General features: G+C 38.9%; 1 protein-coding gene across 1 annotated transcript in view; it reads right to left on the bottom strand.

Moving 5' to 3' along the window:
* ADAMTS6 (ADAM metallopeptidase with thrombospondin type 1 motif 6) overlaps positions 1-23,501 on the bottom strand; it is a 182,615-nt gene that overhangs the window by 88,426 nt on the left and 70,688 nt on the right. Inside the window, exons 7-9 of the mRNA XM_054178600.1 lie at positions 16,444-16,487; positions 12,872-12,977; positions 5,020-5,166 (exon numbers count right to left, since the gene is read on the bottom strand). Of these exons, the coding sequence (XP_054034575.1) occupies positions 5,020-5,166; positions 12,872-12,977; positions 16,444-16,487 (297 nt within the window). The remainder of the gene's footprint in view (positions 1-5,019; positions 5,167-12,871; positions 12,978-16,443; positions 16,488-23,501) is intronic.

Here is a 23,501-nt window from a genome sequence, read left to right as displayed (position 1 = left end):
GCCCACTACAGCCTGGAAAAAATGGGCAGATGCCACTGCTATTGATACTCTCTGGAATATGCATAAGACAAGATCATCTCCACCCATCAGGTACTTCAGAAAGGGAGGATGGTGAAAGGACAATTAATTCACCACCTGGACACATACCTGAAAAACTGTATAAAAGATCTGAGCAACTAGTGGCTCTAAAGAAGAAAAATACCTGGACAATGCCACTCTGAAGAAAAATGAAGAAAATACCAGGAGAGAAGAGGACAGAGACATTACCGTGCAGCCTGGAAAAGGCAGACCAGGAAGAACCCTCTCTCTGTGTCCTAAGTTCTGCCTGCTGCAATCATGGAGCTGAAGAAGCTGCTCAGAGAAGGACTTGGACTTGGACTTTGGGATCTCTGCCTCCTCTCCTCCAGCAGAGGACAGCACAGCCAACAAGGATGATATCTCCTTTATGCCAAAGAGGCAGCACCCTTCCTCCACAGACCCAAACTGTCTTGGGGGGGTGAGGGGTGTGGTAATATAATTCCTTTCCACTTCTCTCTCCTCCCTCTCTATTTTTTCCATCTCTCTCTCTTCCTTCTTCTGTTCTACTTTATTCTGTTAATAAATAGTCTAGCTGTTGATATTTTGGCCTCATTTGTGCTTCTAATTTCATAACACAGGAATTTTCAAAAGAACTAAGTCTCTTACCCTCTCTGGACCAAGACACTAATATTGGAAATCCATTTGGGTCACCCTGCACAGGTTCAAATCCTGATAACTATGCCAATATTACTGTCTTGGTCCAGAGAGGACAAGAGACTCAGTTCTTTTGAATCTTCCCATGTTATGCAATTAGAGGCACAAATGAGGCCAAACTATCAACAGTGAGGCTATTTATTAATGGAATAAAGTGGATGGATCAGAAGGGAGAGAGAGAGGGGGAAAAGTTGAGAGAGAGAGAGAAGAGGGAGAGAGAAGAGGAAAGGAAGTATATATTACCACCCCCAAGACAGTTTGGGTCTGTGGAGGAAGGATGCTGCCTTGTTGGCTGTGCTGTCCTATACTGGAGGAGGGGAGGGAGAAATCCCAAAGTCCAAGTCATTCTCTGAGCAGCTTCTTCAGCTCCGTGAGTTGCAGCAGGCGGAACTTAGGATACAAAGAGGGTTCCTCCTGCTCTTCTGCCTTCAGGCTACATGGTGATGTCTTTTCTCCTGTGTCTGTCCTTTTCTCTCCTGGTATTCTCTTAGTTTTTCTTCAGAGCAGGCATTGCCCAGGTGTTTTCCTTCTTCTGAGCCAGTAGTTGCTCGGGTCCTTTATACAGTTTTTTAGGTATAGGTCTAGGTGGTGAAACTATTGTCCTTTTCACCATCCCCCCTTTCCAGGGTAGCTGATGGTGAAAGATGATCTTGTCTCATGCACATTCCAGAGTCGTTATCCAGTGGTGTGTCCAGTGGCATCTGCCCAATACACATCAGCTATTGTCTGGGCAAGGAGCAAAGGTGATTTGATCTTTGTTGAGTCACATCAAGAGAGACAAGATTTAGTCTCTCACACAACAGGATGATTTCTGTTTCAAAATGCTTCTGCCTAATGATAAAGAACAATGCAGTATCTACACTACAAAATGGCATACAGTGCAAAACCACTGTAGCAAGCAGTGACCCAAGCTGATAAACTATTAAATTTACATTAATCTAGTAATACTAGAAACCATACAGAATACCATATAGTAATACTAGAAACACATGGTCTTCTAGTGAAAAGTACAGTTGCATTATCCTGGTGGCATGACAGCCATGTCTAAATTTATATGCAGATCCAAGCCAATAAATCTAAAAGGTGTTGTGGTATGTCATTTAGACTCACAATCTCACATTTCGGCTTGGGTATCTGCATTTCATCCCATCACATTCTGCCTTTCTTGTTAGACATATGTAAATCCTAAACTAGCCATGAGTGGCAGGAAAAAGAAAAAACAAACACCAAAACATAAACACCTACTTATCTTCCTTGTTTGTAGTCTACTGAGTCCTATCCCAGCTGGTTTCCCTTTCTTGAGAAAAAATGGAAATAAAGGGGACAGACACATCCAAAGACTCTGATGACATCTTGAACCTTTGCCTCTAAAGTTCTAAATCAGCATTTTCCTCATCTGTTGTTAAGTTGCAAAGAACTATTAAGAAAAAAAAGCAGAATATTTTTTGTTGTCTGGACGCAGACTGTTTTGCTCTTATGGAAGCAGTCAGGGAATCGCTATTGCATGAAACTCACTAATTCCCTTGTCGCTATTCTCACTTAAGGAAAGGTGCAAATGGGTGAGAAAAGGTAATCTAGGCTTTTGACAGCTGTCCTACAGGTACCTGTGTAACTATCCCAATAGTTTCGTGTTACCACTGAAGAGATAACATGAAAAGATGGGGAGAAAACTAGAAAGTGGGAGAAAAGCCCTAAAATTTTAGGGATCATTGTACCTCAAGAAATAATAAAACAACTTCATTTATAGGGTATTAGAACCATAAACAATAACAAGTATAGAATCATAATGAACAGTTCATGTGTGAGAGATTTAACCTTTTTAAAAACAGACTGCAAAATCAGTAGATGAAGGAGAAGTTATTTTTGGCTCTTAATATGTTATTTAAGACAGTAACCTGTTCAGCTGGAAAATCTGTTCATAACTGCAATGTGTACAATAATGTTTAATCAAGGTGGTTTTGAAAATAAATATTCCACATGCCAGCTTACATAAATAAAGCTAAAACATTATAAAGGATAATTTATTATTGAAGGTGCTATGTGTAGGTTTTTCAGAACACAAAAAAAGAGTCTAGAGGAGAGCAACAAAGTAAAGGAGACAAAAAGTAGCAGAACTGTAACAGTAAGAATTAAAGTCACAAATTCCAGAAGAAAATACCTGAACTGTAAGCTTACAGATGGAAGTACTAACCTGTGAAATGATCGCTCAGAAGATATGTGAAAAACATACTCTTTGTCACAGTTAAAATCAGGCTACATGACATACAAGAAAGACTACTGAAGGGAACTGTGTTGAATTATTGGTAATGATAAAACAAAGCTACCTTGTTTGTTGGGGGTTTTTATAATGATAATGTTAAATGAATACACTCATATCTCTTCTGGGGAAATCCATTTAGTGTGAGAAGCTTGTATCACACTTATGTGTAAGGATGACTTACTCAGTGTGCTTCAGTTTAAATACTCAAACACTTAAAACTGGTGAGTGCACCATTCAGTGGGGTGATACAAAATGCCTTAACCTGATACAGTAGCTGAAAACTACTTTTTTTTAAACTCTGAACATCACCAACATTGAACGTCAATCTCTGCCCATTGACTGGCTAGGGAACTGATACACCTCTTCAAAACAATTCAGTGATTGTCTACATTGTGTGGGAAGCTACATTAGAACCAACCTAATGAAAATTTATTGGTCTGTGTGGGTACCTTCAGGTTAGATTCAGAATACAGCATCTTATTCTGATGTTAGATCCTTGAAAGAGAAGGAGAAGTTACTTTTGTTCTTAGTAGTCTCATGGTTAGACCACCTGAACGGTATATGTTGATCTCATAAAACACACCAAGTATCTGAAAGATTGAAGAACCATTTTTTCTCAAAGAAATTATTGCACTGATGACCCTGAACCTACCAACCAACTGCCATTTGTTCCTGTAAAACACATTTGATGCCATTAGAAAAATTCCTGTTATTAATCTGTTCTCAGTGAACTCGCCATTATGTCTTCCTATATGTAAAACACAAACAAAACTTTCATTGTACATCACATGTACCAATGTACACATTGGTATAAGCACATTTTTGAGGATAACATATTTTGATTGTTTAAATTTTTTCATACAGAAGTGAAATTTCAGGTAGCAATCTACTTCTGAATCGAAACCAGCACAGAATCATAGAATCATAGAATCAATAAGGTTGAAAAAGACCTCAAAGATCATCAAGTCCAACCCATCACTGAACACCTCATGCCTACTAAACCATGGCACCAAGCACCCCATACAATCCCTTTTTGAACACCTCCAGGGATGGTGACTCCACCACCTCCCTGGGTAGCACATTCCAACTCCTCCTGTGAAGAACTTTCTCCTCACCTCAAGCCTAAACTTCCCCTGGTGCAGCTTGAGACTGTGTCCTCTTGTTCTGGTGCTGGTTGCCTGGGAGAAGAGACCAACCCCCTCCTAGCTACAACCACCCTTCAGGTAGTTGTAGACAGCAATGAGGTGTCCTCTTCTTCAGGCTTAACAACCCCAGCTCCCTTAGCCTCTCCTCATAGGGCTTGTGCTCAAGGCCTCTCACCAGCCTCATTGCCCTTCTCTGGACACATTCAAGAGTCTCAATGTCCTTCTTAAACTAGGGGGCCCAGAACTGGATCAAGGTGTGGCCCAACCAGTGCCGAGTACAAGGGCACAATGACTTCCCTGCTCCTGCTGGCCACACTGTTTCTGATGCAGGCCAGGTTTCCATTGGCAAAAAGTATAAGTTAGCACAGTTTCAAGGTATTAATGCAAAGATCTAGATCATTATCTCTCATAATCTTCATATTCTCACCAATGCTACTGAAGAAAATTGATATATAAAGCACATAAAGCCCCAGAAGACTACATGAAAAAAAATCTGGAGAATTAAATGTACAGGGCTACAGCCACTTTCCCTTCATTAGATTGCCTCATATTATGAATGTGTTCTAAAACATATTTCCCATTCACAAATAAATTCCACACTTCTTTGTTTCCCACCCTCAGATTAATGAAATAATGAGATACGGTCAGTGGTTCAAAATGTTTCAAATAGATTGAAAATTAGAACTGTCCCTTAGGAGAAGAGAGCAGAAGAAGGTTTTGCCATTACAAAGGAAAAAATGCTCTACAAAATAAAAATCTGAATTGACTTGCTGTATTCCTGTCCATACTAAAAATGTAAACTATCAGAACAGGACACAGTATTTATCCAGAAAAGTCTCAATTTTTTTGGAAACTTGTCATTTTTATTGGGAGATTACTTACTCTAAAAAACTGGTGATGTAATCCCGACTGCAGGCTGACCAAGAGAAAGGGTTGGTGTTCGCTGTAATATGAGCTGCCATTAGCTTTGCTGCTTCGTGACCTTTGGTCCCACAGGAATTTCCAATTCCATCATGATTCATACCAAAACTGCCCAAAAAAGAAGAGAAACAGATCATTACTTATCTACAGCATCGTGTGTCTCTTGAAACTTAATGTCACCTTTCCTGAAATCATGTCAGATAAAGGAACACAGTACAGGAGAACTCTTACATGGAGAATCATGATGAGTTAAATTCTGTTCAGAATACTGCACAGTTACGTAACTGACTTTTCTCCCACAGACTTTTGAAAGCATTTTACTTATTTTTTAAAGCTTTTAAAGAAAATTCAACAATGTTCTTGCAAGATAAATACAGAGCACTTAGTTCTTATTTGGCATTATACTTGGACACGGAATACACAGTGTAAACCAGGGCAACTGGAGAACAGGTATGTAGCTGTAACAGTAGAGTTTACGTACAGAGCAATCAATGATAATTCAAGCAGAACAATTTCCAAGGCCATGCTGTACACACAATCCCTCCATGTGTCCACTCACAGAGTGACTAAGAGCCCTTCTATTAGCACTCTGCCTTGTCATGGAATGTTAGAATGAAGATGACTGAAAATCAGCAGAAAATAGAGTAAGAAACCTGTGGGTGGCACTTAGCTAACAGAAATTCCCAGGCAACTAATTAATTAAATTTTACCAAATTTTACTCTGGATTAAGATATATGGCAGACAAATCCTTTGTCTTAGTGATCACTGGCATACACACTTGGGACACACAGATCATCAACATAACCATATAATTAAAAACACAGCTAAATTAATAGTGTATCTGTTTAAAAAATACTTTTACTACAGACTACCTTCAGCTAAATTATTACTGTTATTCATAAGAAATCAACAACATTTATGGAACTGAACAGAATATTTAATACTCCATTTTCTTAGTCTGTCTTTGATTAGCTTCCATTCAGTTACTTGGGAGTAAAAATTTGTTTTATTAAATATTAACCTTTGGTCAAATTCCTTCCTTTCTTCCTTCCAAACATGTCACAAAGCTTATGAAATCAGAGGGACAGGTACTGAGACACACAAGGTCCTCCCTGGCCATGAGACAGAGAAGTATTTAAAAGGAATGTCAAAACTTAGCTTCTGCACACCCAGAGCAGTGAAACTGTCATTTCTTCATATATCACACAAAGAGGTCAGTCTTTGGAACTTCTGTATTACAAATGCTGAAGAGACTCTCTGATATCTTAACCATCATTCAAGAACACAAATGTGCTAAAACACTCCAATTTGATTTTCTAGGACATACTGCCAGAACATACAAATGGTAGTAGATTTGAGGCTGGCCATTTTATCTGCTAACAATACCACTTCGTACCAGTTCACATCACTTTCTTTACTGAAAACAGTGAAAGTGATGTTGTATTAATCTGAACAGCTTCAGAAGGTGGTAGAAAAACACAAGAACTTTACGTTACTCTAAGCTTCAGTATCCTGGATACTGTTTCATGTCTTAAGCACATCATGACAACCCTGTATACCTTGTAAGTGCAAGGTACAGCCACCCATTCCTCCCAAACTCTATTAATCACATGGAAATATGAAAATGAACATCAGTGACCAATGGATGTTTCCTAGAAGCTGGAGAAGGGTTTAATTATCAAAAAACAGCACTTCCTTGCTGGTGGGATTCTTCCCTGTGGTAAAACTAGTCTTCAGCAATGCCAGCATGCATCTAGTTTAGCATACAGTATCTTTAAACATAGACTGTTGCATTATCAAATGAAGAAAACTCCATGTCTAAAAAAACCACACCTTTACAAACAACTCATCTGAGCAATGTAGGTATTATAGTGAAATCACTGATGACCAGTCCTCAATATTGATAAATATTTTGGGAGGGAAGAACTTAGAAGCCAAATGCAACAAACAGGATCAGAATTTTAGAATTAAAGGTGTGCTTTATTGACCTAGTTCTCAATTGCCTTAGTTTCCTAAAATTAGGAAACAAGTACCTTAGTTTCTTAAAATAGAAACATTTGCATTTGAATTGTATCTGTACAAGGGGTAATGACTTTAAAATAAGAGGACAGATGCAGATTAGATATTAGGAAGAAATTTTTTATGATGAGGATGGTTAGACACTAGAACAGGTTGCCCAGAGAAGCTGTGGATTCCCCATCCCTGGGAGTTTTCAACACTAGGGTGGATGTGGCTTTGAGCAAACTGGTCTAGTGGAAAGTGTTCCTGCCCATGTAGTTGGGACTGTAAGATCATTAATGTCCCTTCCAATCCAAACTATTCTATGATTCTGCGTATAATGTCTTGAAATAGAAAACCTCTGCTTTTCATAATCTGTATGAGTGACTCCGTTATAGAAATGGGCATTTGGGTATGTGGGAAAGAGTTCATAGAATCATAGAATCATAGAATCAGTCTGGGTTGGAAGGGACCACAAGCATCATCTAGTTAAAACCCCCCTGCCATGGGCAGGGACACCTCAGACTAGATCAGGCTGGCCAGATTTGGATTACGCTGACTGCATCTGATACTCAGTTTATGCCTAGTTATTGTATTCAATTCGTCAAAGGAATTACAGACTTCAACTGAAAGATAAACTGAAATTAAATTTCTACCTTGCAGTTTAACAGCTTTCCTTCCACTAGCCCTTCTTGTGAAAAATGTGATGTTGCTGGCAGTGATATGCCTGATAAAAGACATGTCAATGAATGGAAGATGCGATCCTTGATGTACATAGAAACTCAATGCCTTTTCAAGAGCTGATGATAGTCTCAGTTTTTATAGATATTCATGCACCTAAATCACCTATTCCCATCTAAAAAGGCTCTTCTACTTAACCTTGCTTCTGCATTTAGGAGGAAAATTATTACAAGGTGCAGGTAATCTTTTTCTCATGCTTGGAATGGGGTTTTGCAATTATTGTCATCTGTTTCCAAAGGTGGTAGTGGTAGCATGACATTCCAGACCAGTAATTTGCACTCCTATGGTCAAGATAGCAGATGAAAACACATTTCTGTCCAAAGTACCAGCTTTATTTCCATCATGACATACTGATTCTATTTGGCCATTGTTACATTAACGCTATATCTTTTATAAAAGCACATCTGCAATTAGATTGGGGTCAGAAGGCAGAGAAGAAAAGAAGGAACAAAAAATGTCCCAGGCAGCCAGTACCAGAACAAGAGGACAAAGTCTCAGGCTGCGCCAGGGGAGGTTTAGGTTGGATGTTAGGAAGAAGTTCTATACAGAGAGAGTGATTGCCCATTGGAATGGGCTGCCCAGGGAGGTGGTGGAGTCGCCATCATTGAAGGTGTTCAGGAGGAGACTTGATGGGGTGCTTGGTGCCATGGCTTAGTTGTTTAGGTGGGTTGGATTGGTTGATGGGTTGGACGTGATGATCTTGAAGGTCTCTTCCAACCTGGTATATTCTATGTATTCTATGTTTTTCATGGAGTCACTGTTACCTTGTGCAAACTCACTAAACAGATGCAGACTGTTACTTCCATTGCTTACAAACCCTGCCTAGAACTACCAGTAAAATGTTGTCTTTAAAAGAACAGCCAAATGGGCAGGGAGAGGGTGAAAAGTTTTCTCATCTGACACAGAAGCTTAAGAAAAGATGTTTAACCTACCAGCTGGTATTGCTTTAAAGATTATAGCTATTTTTCCCCAAGAAAGAGGAAAGAGCTGTGCAAAGCAGCAAAACTGAAAACATTAAAATCATAACCAAAACTCTCCTTCAAATTTTGTAGTTTGTATACTTCTTAAAATACTAAGAGGCCAGCACATCTGATTACTGCTATGTTCATACAAATTGCAATTTCTGAGTGGACATATATGATAAGTTTATTAATTATTCTCATGTCTGCAAGTAATTAACTATTTGTCAAATGATACAATACCATAGACAATTTTTTTTGAGAAGATACAATCTTCATATCCCATGGTATAAAATACAAATAGACGGTCAGCAATTTTTCCTTACTATTTTTAATCATACCACCCATATTATGTCATAAGAGATAATTATGTGTAGCCCTCCATACATTTCCAGCAGAGGTTATTTAATAGTATTGGTTATGGCTTCATAACAGCATGCAAACTGCAACTCATCCTTAAATGACATTAGAAATAAGGGGAGGTGTAAAAAAAATTAATTATGGTTTTGAAAAACCAGGTTATTTTCATTCAAGATCATGCACATACCACATTGTTCCCCTCAAGGAAGGAAACATGGTTACCTAGTTACTTCACTTTCTATTTCCATTTCTTAATGTGGAGTTTAACCCTAACTGATGACATCCTGCATTTGGAGATCAGTATATGGTTTGAAGCATCCCATATTCTTCATTCTGAAGTACTGTAGAATTTAGAACTTTGACTTTGTTGAAACATACTACTTCCCTGAAAACTTGGAAAACAAACCAACTGAATAATGGTAGCTTTATAACAGTCACATCTATCATGAAATTCAACATCATTTTCACTTACTTTTATCATACTAGTTTTCCCATTAGCTTCCCAAACATCATTCTTCTCTGAGTTATGGCCAATGATGAAACAGCCCATCAAATACAATTTCATTTATTAGCATCTAAAAAGCACAGCAAATTCTAACTTACCAGAAAGCGATGCAGCCTATTCATAAACCTGAACTTTCTTATGGGAAAATGACAGATTTCAATGGGAATATTAGAAGACTAAACACTAAAATTACTTTTTAAAAAATGCTAGAATTGAAGGCACATTTTAGCTGTGTGAACTAATTCAGAACTAAAAACACATTATAGAATGTTGTTCAGCTAATTTACTGACAAACTACTATCTATCCTTTTATTATTTCTCACATCTTTGTTCTATCAGAGGACAGTCAAACTCCTTTGAATTTCAATTCATTACATCTTCTTTATTTCAAGACAATTCTGACTTTTCAGAAATTACATTAGGTACCAGCCTTTTCTCTCTGCTCTTTCTGTACAGCCCTCAATAGCTGTCTGTCATTAGTGAATTCTTACTCCACCTTTTGTCTGTTCCAAGCCCACTCAACTATCCTCATGTTTTGACATTTCTCCTCCCACATAACCTCAGTTGGTTACGAGTCTCAACTGCACACACCTTATGTGCACCAAAACTGCATCATACACACATAAAAGCTACAAAAGAACACCCAACATAATGGTGTTTAACAAAGTGTGACTGGCCATAATAATAATGCTGTCAGTCTCTTTAAGTCTTCAAGACTAAGTACATTTCTGGCTAATATTCTTTAATCAAGTAGAAGTTACTTGTATTAATACAAAGTTAAATTATTTAAACTTAATACACTACGATATACTTAAAGTCAGAGTAAATGAACTCCTGGCTTTTCATCACTTTGTAATGTAATGAACTACTAGAAACTAATAAGTTGAGCCATGCTTTCATCAGGGAATCTTACAAATCAAACTTTAGAGAAACTGTGGATAATCAATCAAAATATATTTAATATTATTTCTGTTCTCTTTTAATTGCAAGAAAATTTCATTCCTGAGTCCAACATTTTTTAAAAAAATTAAAAATTAAAAAATAAACACCACAACAGTATTCCACAGCAACTATATAATTAATAAAAACATGATCTCTCAAAGGGCAGTCCTCCTATTCTGAGTAATGTGTTGGTTTATGTTATATATGCAGTGTAGACATACCCCTTAAATGCTTATATTTTTCATTTGATAATGAAGCCAATTTCCTATTTCCTATGCATGTCCGAAGGGAAAAGCAATCATCACAGAGCAGCCAAAGAAAACATTTACAAAGCTCCCCAAAATAATTATTTCACTCACATATGCAAGTACCTTCTAGAAGGTACTAGGAAGCAGGACGCTGAGAGGAAATAACAACTTCCTTGATTCAGTCACATTGTGAGTGAATAGGAGGGGATGCATGCTCAATACAAGCACAAAACATTATGAACCTTGATTTGATGCCCATATAGCCTTCTCAGCTTTTACTGAATGTATCTACATGGCATGCTTGCTTTTACAATCAAACTTGTAGTGAAACTCTGTTTAATCATTTCACATTGAATAAAAGCTACAGGAATAAGCTTTCTAATCTTTTGAAACCAGCATTTGATGTGTTGTGCCAGCTACAGGATGAGGAGAAAGCCTCAAAGAGGTGAGATTTCAGAATTTTAAAAGACATCACGTATAAGAAGCAGACAGATATGGAATACAGAAAACACAGCTGGTTAAAAAAAAATCCTGTGATCACAGGATATATGCTATCACAATATTGTTTTTTCTTGGATTCTAACCAAAGCCTAAATTCTTCAAACCAATTCTTGTCATCATGCCAAATTTGCATGACAAAATAGCTGCATGTATTTAAATGACTCATGTATCGGTGGAATAACATACACAAAACATGCAGCTGTTTTTCTTGTTAAACATGTGACAAATTCACAGCAAGATTAACTGTTACTATAAGAGATGGCATTAATAAGAATTTCACAACTATGAGTGATTTTGAGTAGTTCTTTCCTCAATAGTGAAAATGTATTTCCCGTTATCCTTTTTTCAACTCATTCAAGTAAAAGAAAAGAAGGAAGGAAATGAAGATGAGGAGAATTATATGCAGTTTTAATTACTTTTGTTCAGATTTATGGAACTGCTTTTGGATTCTAAAATTAATCTGCTTCAGTACATTAGGAAGAAGTTCTATACAGAGAGAGTGATTGTCCATTGGAATGGGCTGACCAGGGAGGTGGTGGAGTCACCATCATTGAAGGTGTTCAGGAGACTTGATGGGGTGCTTGGTGCCATGGTTTAATTGTTTAGGTGGGTTGGATTGGTTGAGGGGTTGGACGCAATGATCTTGAAGGTCTCTTCCAACCTGGTTGTTTTGTTGTTGTTGTTGTTATTATTTACAGTGAGTTTTTCTGTATGTAACTTTTTTTTTTTTTTTTTTTTTAAAGTTTGATCAAAGATTGATGGCTTCCATTTCAGGCTGCATTGGAACATTTAGCATTTGCATCCCTGCTAATGACCAGAAAAGATGTCATCCATAACTCAATGTGGTAAACTCATGTAAACAAGGAAGGAAACTTCTTGATAACAGAAGATGCCTGGTCTTTTTAGACTCATCAGAATGTACTAACAATGCTGTCTTTCAAAGAAAAAGCTGAAACATTTCCAGACCAAACTACTCAGATTTTATCAGTGTCATAATATCATGCTCTGAAAACTGATATGCTGATGCTTAAAATTAACAAGTGATGCTATGAACACTCTAGGACTGTTTTATGTATTTCACACTTGAATGAAAGATTACTAAAATTGAATGAATATTGACAACAGAATCCATGTTTTAGTGAAAATAGTTTGAATTATATTTAAGACAAAACAACAAAAAGAAAAAAAAATGACCTTTTAGCCACTTTTGTTTCATAAAGGAAGACAAAAGTAAGGAAGAGGGGGAATTTTCTATGCCAAATACTTAAAAATACGAAACAGAGTAGGAAGATCATGAGCCAAATCTCAAAAGCACAGATTTAACTGGAATCTGAAATCCAAGCAATAAGTCTTCATCTCTAAGTTCAAAGCTCTTGGTAAAATACACTAAACAAAATATATTGCCACTCATGAAACTACATACAGAAACATGGAGCACCAGAATAGAGATGGTACAGCCATGCAGGAAAAAAAAATAATTAAAAAAAAATCTATAATTAAACTAGGATTTTAAAAGGTGATACATTAAAAAGTATTTAAAAAAAAAAAACTCACTCACTTGTGACCAATCTCATGTGCAATGGTAAAAGCTGAACCTAGGCCAATGTCTTCATTAATGCTGCAGCTCCTTTCAGGCTCACACATTCCAGCCACAGAGGCCAAGCCTGAATAAACAGAAGGAGACACAAAGGGTCATGCCAAGGTGTTTCAGTCTTAAAAGCCCTAGTTATAAATGCCTGGATTCTTTTTAATAACCTCTATGCACAGAAGGAGCAGTTGGCAAAAGGTTAACTTTCTAGTCATTTGCAAAATCACTGGGGGGAATTTCACTTTGCCGGCTAGACATTAATATTTTTTGAACTGCAGTCAGTACTGGAAAATGTCTAGACTAGGGGTTAGATTTATAAATTTTACTTCTGGTAACTTGGGACCACCTAGTAACTTGAGCCAGGAGAGGGAATTCAAGAAAGCATTTCTATTTTAACATTCTTGATTCTGAAGAAAGCAAAATGTATCCACATTATTTTTCTAAAGAAATCTGTTTAAGTTTAGTGGGTTCATAAAAACATACAAGCATCTTTTTTAGCTACAAAAAGCCCCACATGGTACGTTTAAAAAGGTTTTTAAAAAACAAAACTGAATGCATCAATGAAGAGAGCGGAGACATGTTAATAACCAGCATTCATTTAAGCTTGGAAGGCTTTTCCATTTATCACCCATCATCTTCTGAAATTAAAACCTTATTGTATTACAAGTGCTTTTAAAAACTTTCTTTAGAGCAAAAAAGCCATTGGCATTTACCAAATATGGCTCTTCTGTACCTTACACATTCTTCAGCAACAGATTATCACCCAATGCACTGTAGTCATAATTTAGTGCCACTAGAGAAAGCTCTAAATGTCAGATTTATTTAATGTATTCCTCCCCAGAGTTTCTTATCTGAAAGAAGCACTAATCCTTTCTTTAAGGAAATTATCTGCTCAGTTAACTACAGTACAACAAAAAATTACTGAAAAGTATTACTAACTGGAGGATGGGAGGAATGGGGCAGGGAGAGGGGAAGAAAGAAATCATGTAAGCCTGCACTTCGAATTATTCTGTTTAGACATAGTGTAAACAAGCAGTGAAATGACAAGTGCTTCCTGGATGTGTCCACCTTAGCAAGCAATTTGGAATCATAGCAGTGGGTCATCAGAGTGAAGGACTGATATTGAAGTTCTTCACATATCTTTGTATGTGGGCTGAACACCACTTTGAACTAGTTTTAATTATGTAGGCTAAACCACTACATATGTGGTTCCAAAGTTTCTAAAGGAAAGAATAATAAAGAATATTATGCGAATATAGCTCCTGTAATGATTTAGACCCTAAATCTTACACAGGCACAAATAGCGCATTTGGGGACTATGAGTTCTAACTTTGTTTTCTCAAAAATTGTCTTATTTACACACACCAAAACTACAGGGAAAACCAAACTGTCATAGGCAAAACAGGTGACAATGTGTGTTTGTAGAATCTGCACCAAAACAGCACTGAGGTTGTAAGTGAATCATCAGTGTAGGCACACCCACTGATTACAGAATGAAACATCAGAAGTGAAAAAGACTACACACGAAGAAAAATATGTATATTTTTTGCAGTGTGCAATCTGTAGAAAATACAATAACTGCAGCTCACCTATGCTATTCTAATTGAGTACGATATTCTGAAGATGACATGGCAATACTTAATATACCACCATGTTCCTTTGCAAAGTCCTCCACATGTGAGCCATAAAGTCATCTTTATCTTCAGATCTTATAACTGAGTACTTCCTTCAGTGACTTACAGGACCAGATTAATGTAATTCCATTCCATTTTTGCCAAAAGCAACAGAGATCAAGTCAAGATCTCAGTCTTGACAAGGCTCAGATTTTTAAAAGGAGGTGTCCTTCACTGGAGCCACAGATGTGCTGCAAAGACATTTGTGTTTATCTTTTCTAAGAGGTTACATGAAAGACTCCCTGTTTTATGAAACTGGAATAGGAGAGAAATGTCTATGCAACACAAAATCCTTTACTTCTGTTTTTCCCTAAAATACCAATGGTTCAGTTTGTTCTAACCTTCTGAGATCTCTCCAAGACACTTTTTTCAGATTCCTTAAATGCATGCTTAACTTTAGTTATTGGATATCAATGGGATGTAAGAATTCAAAATGCCTTGCAAAAGAGGGCCACAAGGCCTTGCCCCATCTCCAATTCAATGCCTATAATGCAGATAAATCATGGTTGTGTTGCCTAAGGTTCTATACACTGAGTTGGAACTGATACCACATGTGATTTTTATTTTTCTTAAAATCAAGCCTTTTGTTTAAGAAAACATTTGCCAAAGTCTATTCTCTGATATGCTGGAGTCAAGTGAAGCAGAATTTGCCTTTATGCCAAAGTCTGATACAGTAAGAACTTGTACACTAATGATCTGTGTTAAAAATATCACATAAAAATATCAAATAGTTTGTGCATGAATCATAGGAAGAGTTTGTGAACTCTTTCAAACTTTCTTCTTTCAACACTTGAAAAGATGATTTTATGACAACAATATAGACAGTCAAATAAAATCAATTACATTTAGAAATTCATCAGCATCATTTGCCTTTTACTAAAACATGATGTGGATGCCATTTATATGTACAGCAGGCAAAGTCCTGGTACCTTTCCCCAAGTAAACCACATCCTTGTGTCAGAGGCATTATGCTGACTTGAGCAGGACTTACAGAAAAAACAACATCAGTTAAGGCTATCAAAGCATACAGTACTATGAGGGAAAGGCAAATCAAATACAATTACTAGCTTTGATTGAGAAAAGCATATCAAACTGAACTAGCTAAATTACAACTGTATCTTTAATTGCTTCTGAGGAAGCACCTTATAAAAGGATGCAAACAGAAAAAAATCTCTAAATAAATTTTACATCGGTCTTTGAATAATATTTCCTTCATATACCAAAGCAGTATTAACAGCAGTAACTATACTACAGTAAGTAACTTTTCATCATAAATTTAGGTATGGAGAAAAGAACAGCACTCTGTCCTACACCTGAGTTTGCTATGGGCACCTCTCCATTGTCAAAGTACTGTTTCAACGATTGCAATGTTACTGTAATTTTTATTACCATGGTATTTTTCTCTAAGTTTGTGAAAGGAAAAATCTGAAGCTGTCTTCCCTTTGTACAACACAGCTACAGTGCAAACCTCAAAGTTTGTTCCATTTGTAAGGTGAGTGGATTTATTTGCTTTATTTTTTAATTTTTCCTCAATCTTGTAGGGTTTTTGTAACTAGATCTATGAGATGGATTAAATGGAAGTAAACAGCAAATTCTCTTCTGCAAGAAGTACATCTGAGTATTTTGCTAGGTTTTATCAGAAGTACAACTGACAGAGAAGAAACACACAGTGGCAGCTCACTTAATTTAAACTTCCAACAAAGCATCAAACTTGAAATCCACCCAGGTTACCTTTTATTATTCATGTTTACAAAATTGCAACATTTGAAAGCATAAACTTAAAAATATCTAATCAGTTAGTAAATCAATAGCTGAATACAAAGCAAGGAAACAGCAAATAGAAGCTGAAAATTCTCTTTATAATCTTACCCAGTGTTCCACAAGGCTTGTTTTTATAAGTGCAGATATCATATCTGTTATGGAGAAAAGTAGATAAAACATGTTAGAGAATCAAATTTGTAAGATATTCTGTATGTTTATCACATATCTGTATCATAGTTCATGTTGTCAGACCACAATCAGCTTAATTATGTGCAGCCAGCAGGCGTTGGCATTTTCTATACTCTGGTGTAAACCATAAGCTGCAGTACACTCACAGCTGCTGGCCTCAGGCCAGTGGGACACCTGCCAGTAAGAAAAAAATGGTTAAAGTGGATCTTTGTAATAACGGGCTCCATATAGCAGCCTACCACACTGGTCAAAATTACAAGAGCACATCTACAGACTGCTACTGATTCAAAATTCTTAATTTTACTTTTTGAACATAATTGGAATCCTCTTACTGTCTCCTACTCCTCCGCTAAAGAAGACTAACTTCTACTACTTTAATTTTTATTCTAATTATAAGCTATAACTCTCAATTATTTCACTGCCATTATAGTTCCCTTCTTGTTATCTTATCTTATTATTATGACATTCAACAAGTCCACGTGCTGGGTGCTGCACTTTGGCCACAAAAACCCCATGCAGAGCTACAGGCTGGGGTCAGAGTGGCTGGAGAGCTGCCAAACAGAGAGGGACCTGGAGGTACTGGTTGACAGCCAGCTGAACAGGAGCCAGCAGTGCGCCCAGGTGGCCAAGAAGGCCAATGGCATCCTGGTCTGCACCAAGAATAGCATGGCCAGCAGAAGCAAGGAAGTCATTGTGCCCCTGTACTCAGCACTGGTTAGGCCACCCCTTGAGTCCTGTGTCCAGTTCTGGGCCCCTCAATTTAAGAAGGACATTGAGACTCTTGAATGTGTCCAGAGAAGGGCAATGAGGCTGGTGAGAGGCCTTGAGCACAAGCTCTATGAGGAGCAGCTAAGGGAGCTGGGGTTGTTTAGCCTGGAGAAGAGGAGGCTCAGGGGGAGACCTGATTGCTGTCTACAACCACCTGAAGGGGGGCTGTAGCCAGGAGGGGGTTGGTCTATTCTCCCAGGCAACCAGCACCAGAACAAGAGGACACAGTCTCAAGCTGCACCAGGGGAGGTTTAGGCTTGAGGTGAGGAAAAAGTTCTTCACAGAGAGAGTTGTTAGCTGTTGGAATGTGCTGCCCAGGGAGGTGGTGGAGTCACCATCCCTGGAGGTGTTCAAGAGGGGATTGGACATCGCACTTGGTGTCAGGGTTAGTAGTCACGACCTATGACCTATGTCCTATGACTGTACTTTAACAAGCTAAAATGAAAAACATTATTGTGAAAAGCTAAATAGTGTCTTCAAATACAGATTCTCAGTGAGGTTTTTTGTAGTTAAAATGAAAGTATCTGGAGCTAAAAATGGAATTTAAGTATGTTCTGCAGCATAGTGAATAATAACAGTGGTAGCCTTGCAGCAGTCAATTCATTAATTACACCTTCATGGTTTGACTATGCAGCTTTATGACATGGCTATTGATATGAGACAACACCTGTCATTTTCAAGGATTTATACAGATTTCCTCATATTTCAGAATAATTTATATTATTTTTAATAGTAAGATAAAACGAAGTTGCTTTAGTTTTTAATCCAGACAATTACTAATTTCAGGACATCAGACATTTCTGTTAAAACTAACCTAAGGACAGTTAACATGTATGAGCCTGATCACAGAATAAGTAAGTACCTTCCAGTGTTAAAATTTTGAGTTAAGGTCTATCTATAAGCCAAATCCATGGACAAAATAATAAAGCTTAAAATTTGGAAAAAATGCAGTGAACTCCCTATGCATGTAGACTATGGTGACCACCACAAATGCCAGTGAATTTTAGAGGTACTCAGTGTGGAGCAGTTTGGGGTGCTACATTTTTAATTAAAATGTTCATACACATTGATCTCACAAAGGTGGTTAAATCTCTGCCATCCTATATGCACATACAGGTCTCACTGATTTCTCACACTCTGTTTGAAGAGGTCACAGGGCAAAGGAATTCAATCAGCAATCCTGTATATAAAATGTGTCAGAATACAATCAGGTTTTGCATGTAACAAGCTTTGATGACACAGATACAGAGGGGAAAAAAAAGTATTTTTACTGAGTATTTCCTGCCTTTTACATATTTAAGGAAGTAAAAGTCTTATTTCTGCATTTAAGTTGCAGTTTGAACCTACACTTATTGAAGGTTTTGCTAAATTATTCCTCAGAAAAGGCAGATCACAAAACTGAGGAAAATATCATTATGTTTTCTGGTGAGGGGTCTGGAGCACAAGCCCTGTGTGGAGAGGCTGAGGGAGCTGGGGTTGCTTAGCCTGGAGAAGAGGAGGCTGAGAGGAGACCTCATTGCTGTCTACAACTACCTGAAGGGAGGTTGTAGCCAGGTGGGGGTTGGTCTCTTCTCTCAGGCAATCAGCACCAGAACAAGAGGACACAGTCTCAAGCTGCACCAGGGGAGGTTTAGGCTAGATCTTAGGAAGAAGTTCTTCACAGTAACAGTGATTGCCCATTGGAATGGGCTGCCCAGGGAGGTGCTGGAGTCATCACCATAACAAGTCACAAGTGTTACGCAAAGTTGCAGTTTGCAAGGTATGTTTTCATTTACATACAGTGACAGAATGTGTAGGAGGGCCACCACACAAAATTTCAGTGTAAGAATCCAGATGTGCAGGTTGCACAAAAGCTCAGGATGAGATAGCAACCTGTTTATTCTGAGACAGACACAGAAATCCTTTTCTCAAATTGTAAGAGAAGACCATATGCCTCCTAATAAGGTGGGTGAATATGTCCCTGAATCGTGACTATTCTGGGGAAGTGGAATGTAGAAAGACGTATGGGGCAAGATTGTTCGTTATGTCCATTATCACTCTGAATGGATCAGGCATTATTTGGTGAGGCAGATGGGGAAGAGGTCTAAGACTTCTAGTCATACTGTAAGGCTGCTAAAGAGCCTCATCAGACAGGTGGAAAATGCATGATGGATGTACAGCTGTCACTGACAACTGACAAACACTGCCAGAAGGAAATTGCAGTGACAGATTTAGAAGGTCAAGGATTGGAGCAGCAACAGCCTCCTGCCATGCCATGAATCAAAACAGAAGTGCTAGCATGTCCTCCAAGAGCACATAAAAGGGAAGAATTTCTGGACACTTTTGTCAGTATATGAGCATACCCAATGCTAAAATATAGACCTATGCCGCTGACATAATGAGTGAACAGGACCACACTCCTGAACACTGATATTCTATTATCAGTATTATGAAAATGTTTTACACATCCATCTAAGTATTAAAAAAAAATTTCCTGGCACATTTGTCCCTAGACAACGAATCTCACAGAATTCAGATGAAATGTTCAGACAGTGGCCACACAAAACTGTGATCATGCAAAAGGTACAAAGCTACTCTGTTCTGACTAAGCTTATTAGTGTGGACACAAGAAGTTGTGTGTCAGCAGTCCTCAGTGCAAGAAGTCACTGGCATGTTCATGTGATTTATCAGTGTAGATGTAAGATACAGACTGAAGAAACCTGCAGACAAATCCTGTTCCTCTGCAAATTTGATGAGTAGTATGATCCTGATTATTCAAGTAGTACAAATATATAAGAAAGACAAGTTCTTTGTAAATAGTGTGAGCACTGCTCAGTCTTGTGAGGTAAGCAATTTGCAGATACAGCCAATCCCAGATACCTTACTCCCATATAGCTGTATATTGCAGGGAAGGGAGAAGATTCTTCCTGCTCCTTGCAGCCTCTCAGTTTGTGGACCTAACACATGTAATTGCGCAAAAAGAGACACACGAATTCACAGGTTTGAAGGCTAGAAAGCATTGTGATGATTCCATCATACCTCCACCCACCCCCAGAATAAAATTGTAAGTCGTTTATTCCAGAAGCTATAGGATAAAAATTTATTCCTTAACACCTATTCAGTCTCACATTAGAAGTTGTTTTTAACACACTTTGAGAACATCGGTGCTGTTATTCAGTTCATCTGCCTTACCCTCCACAGCAGTCATTTGTGAGTGCATGCAGGGGTAACAGGGCACAGACTGATAGAATAGTCTATAGATTCCCCCAGGTCCACACACAAGAATTTCAAAGTGTTCCAACGTCTTTAGCACTTAGTTAATTTCTCTTCAATCACCAAAAAACATGTTTCAGTCTCAATCTGGTCAATGTTATTGAGCCTGCACCAGTGATGTTGAGGCACAGCAGAGATCTGTTTCATGCTGGAATATATTTTATATTTTCTTTTAAATCAGACTAATAAATTGAACTTGGTCAGCATTACATCACTACACTGTGACCCTTCTGCCACCTTCCTTTGAGCACTGGGGCTTTTTTAACTGTCTGATGTGTGTGTATTATAATTCAAAAAATTGTCCTAAGAGTGGTATTGACAAAATAAAATTATTCTTACATGTTAATATGTTTTTAAACATTCAAGGATAGCATTGTCATTTTCACCAGTCTGATTATTTGAAATGGCCCACTAAAGGGATAGTCTCCATAAAGCACCGACATTACGAGCTGTATGGTACTGGTAATGTCCACTTTGCTAGAAAGAAGGACTTGCATCAAATTAACACACTAGTAATGGAATTGGAAGCATATATGAATACTAGATTTACATACATTCTAGATAATTCAATCAACAAGAATAACCCACAGCATACATATCCACATATTAAGCATGATAAAGGAATAATGCATGAAAACTCTTAATGGAAATTAAAACCATTCAAAACTCATATGAAACACAAGCTACTTAGATATAAGCACACAAATGTATTCTAAAATTACCTGAAAGCTACCAACATGCTGGAGTGATAATTTTATAGATATTGACAGAAATAATTGAGGCTTTTGGAGGAAAATTTCTCAATGAAAGAGGTTGGGAAATGAAAATTATAACCACAGTAAACTTTGGAGGAAAAACCTACCAAGACAGCTTTGATATTGACAGTACAATGAATGTAAGAATCACGGAATGTTAGAGGTTAGAAGGGACCTCAAGAGATCAAGTCCAACCCCCCTGCCAAAAGTAGGATCACCTAGAGTAGTCCACACAGGAATGCATCCAGGCAAGATTTGAAAATCTCCAGAGAAGTAGACTCAGAACCTCCCTGGGCAGCCTGTTCCAGTGCTCCACCACTCTCACTGTAAAGATGTTTGAATACATTTTTCCTTATTATTGTGCACCACCCAAAAGAGATTGGCCCTTGCCACTTGACACCCACCCCTCAGATATTTAAACACAGTGATCAGATCCCCTCTCAGTCTTCTCATGACTAAATAGCGCCAGGGATCTGTCTCTTCACAGGGGAGGTGCTCAAGTCCCCTAATCATCCTCATAGTATCATAGTATCAGTCAGGGTTGGAAGGAACCACAAGGATCATCTAGTTCCAATCCCCCTGCCATGGGCAGGGACACCCCACGCTAGATCAGCCTGGCCAGAGCCTCATCCAGCATGGTCTTAAACACCTTCAGGGACAGGGCCTCAACCACCTCCCTGGACAACTCATTCCAGGGCTTCACCACTCTCATGGTGAACAACTTCCTCCTCACGTCCAGCCTGAATCTCCCCACCTCCAGCTTCATTCCATTCCCCCTAGTCCTATCACTACCTGAGATCCTAACAAGTCCCTCCCCAGCCTTCTGGTAGGTCCCCTTCAGATACTGGAAGGCCACAAGAAGGTCACCTCAGAGCCTTCTTTTCTCCAGACTGAACAGCCCCAACTCCCTCAGTCTGTCCTCATAAGAGAGGTGCTCCAGTCCTCTGATCATCCTCGTGGCCCTTCTCTGGACACATTCCAGCACGTCCATATCCCTCTTACAATAGGGGCTCCAGAACTGGTGGCAGTACTCCAGGTGGGGTCTCACCAGAGCTGAGTAGAGGGGGAGAATCACCTCCCTTGACCTGCTCGCCACACTTCTCTGATTGGCTTTCTGGGCTGCAAATGCACATTGAGATCTCACGTTGAGCTTCTCCTCCACCAGCACCCCCAAGTCCCTCTCCTCAGGGATGCTTTCCAGCCAGTCACTGCCCAGTTTGTATTTGTGCCTGGGACTGCCTCGACCCAGATGCAGGACCCTACACTTGGTCTTGTTGAACCTCATGAGGTTGGCTTGTGCCCACCTCTCCAGCCTGTGAAGGTCCCTCTGGAGGGCATCCCTTCCCTCCAGCGTGTCTGCTGCACCACACAGCTTGGTGTCATCAGCAAACTTGCTGAGGGTGCACTCAATGCCACTGTCCATGTCCCCGACAAAGATGTTGAACAAGCCTGGTCCCAGGACTGATGCCTGAGGGACTCTGCTTGTCACTGGCCTCCACTGGGACATGGACCCATTGACAGCCACTCTTTGGGTGCAGCCATCAAGCCAGTTCTTTATCCCTCTAGTGGTCCACCCATCAAACCCATGTTTCACCAATTTGGAGACCAGGATGTGGTGCAGGACAGTGTCGAAGTCTTTGCTCAGGTCCAGGTATATGACATCAGTTGCTGCCCCTCATCTATTAATGTTGTCACCTGTTCATAGAAGGCCACCAGGTTTGTCAGGCAGGATTTGCCCTTGGTGGAGCCATGCTGACTGTTCCCAATCACCTCTTCACTATTCTTCTGTGTTAGTAGTGACTCCAGGAGGATCTGCTCCATGATCTTTCCAGGCACAGAGGTGAGACTGACTGGCCTGTAGTTCCCTGGTTCCTCCTTCTTACCCTTTTTGCAAATGGGAGTAATGTTTCCCCTTTTCCAGTCTGTGGGGACTCCCCCAGACTGCCATGACTTTTGGAATATAATAGAGAGGGGTTTATCAACCTCATCTGCCAGTTTTCTCAGTACCCGTGGGTGTATCCTGTCGGGTCCCATGGACTTGAACACTTTCAGGTTCTTCAGGTGATCACAAACCTGATCTTCACTTATGATGGGCAGTTCTTCCTTGCAGTCCCTGGCATTATCTTCCATGGCACCAGGAGTGTGGCTGGAGGCCCTCACAATGAAGACTGAGGTAAAGAAGTTATTGAGTACCTCAGTCTT

This window comes from Dryobates pubescens, chromosome Z (genome assembly GCF_014839835.1).
Source record: "Dryobates pubescens isolate bDryPub1 chromosome Z, bDryPub1.pri, whole genome shotgun sequence".
NCBI lineage: Eukaryota > Metazoa > Chordata > Aves > Piciformes > Picidae > Dryobates > Dryobates pubescens.
This window is presented reverse-complemented; position numbering and strand designations above follow the sequence as displayed.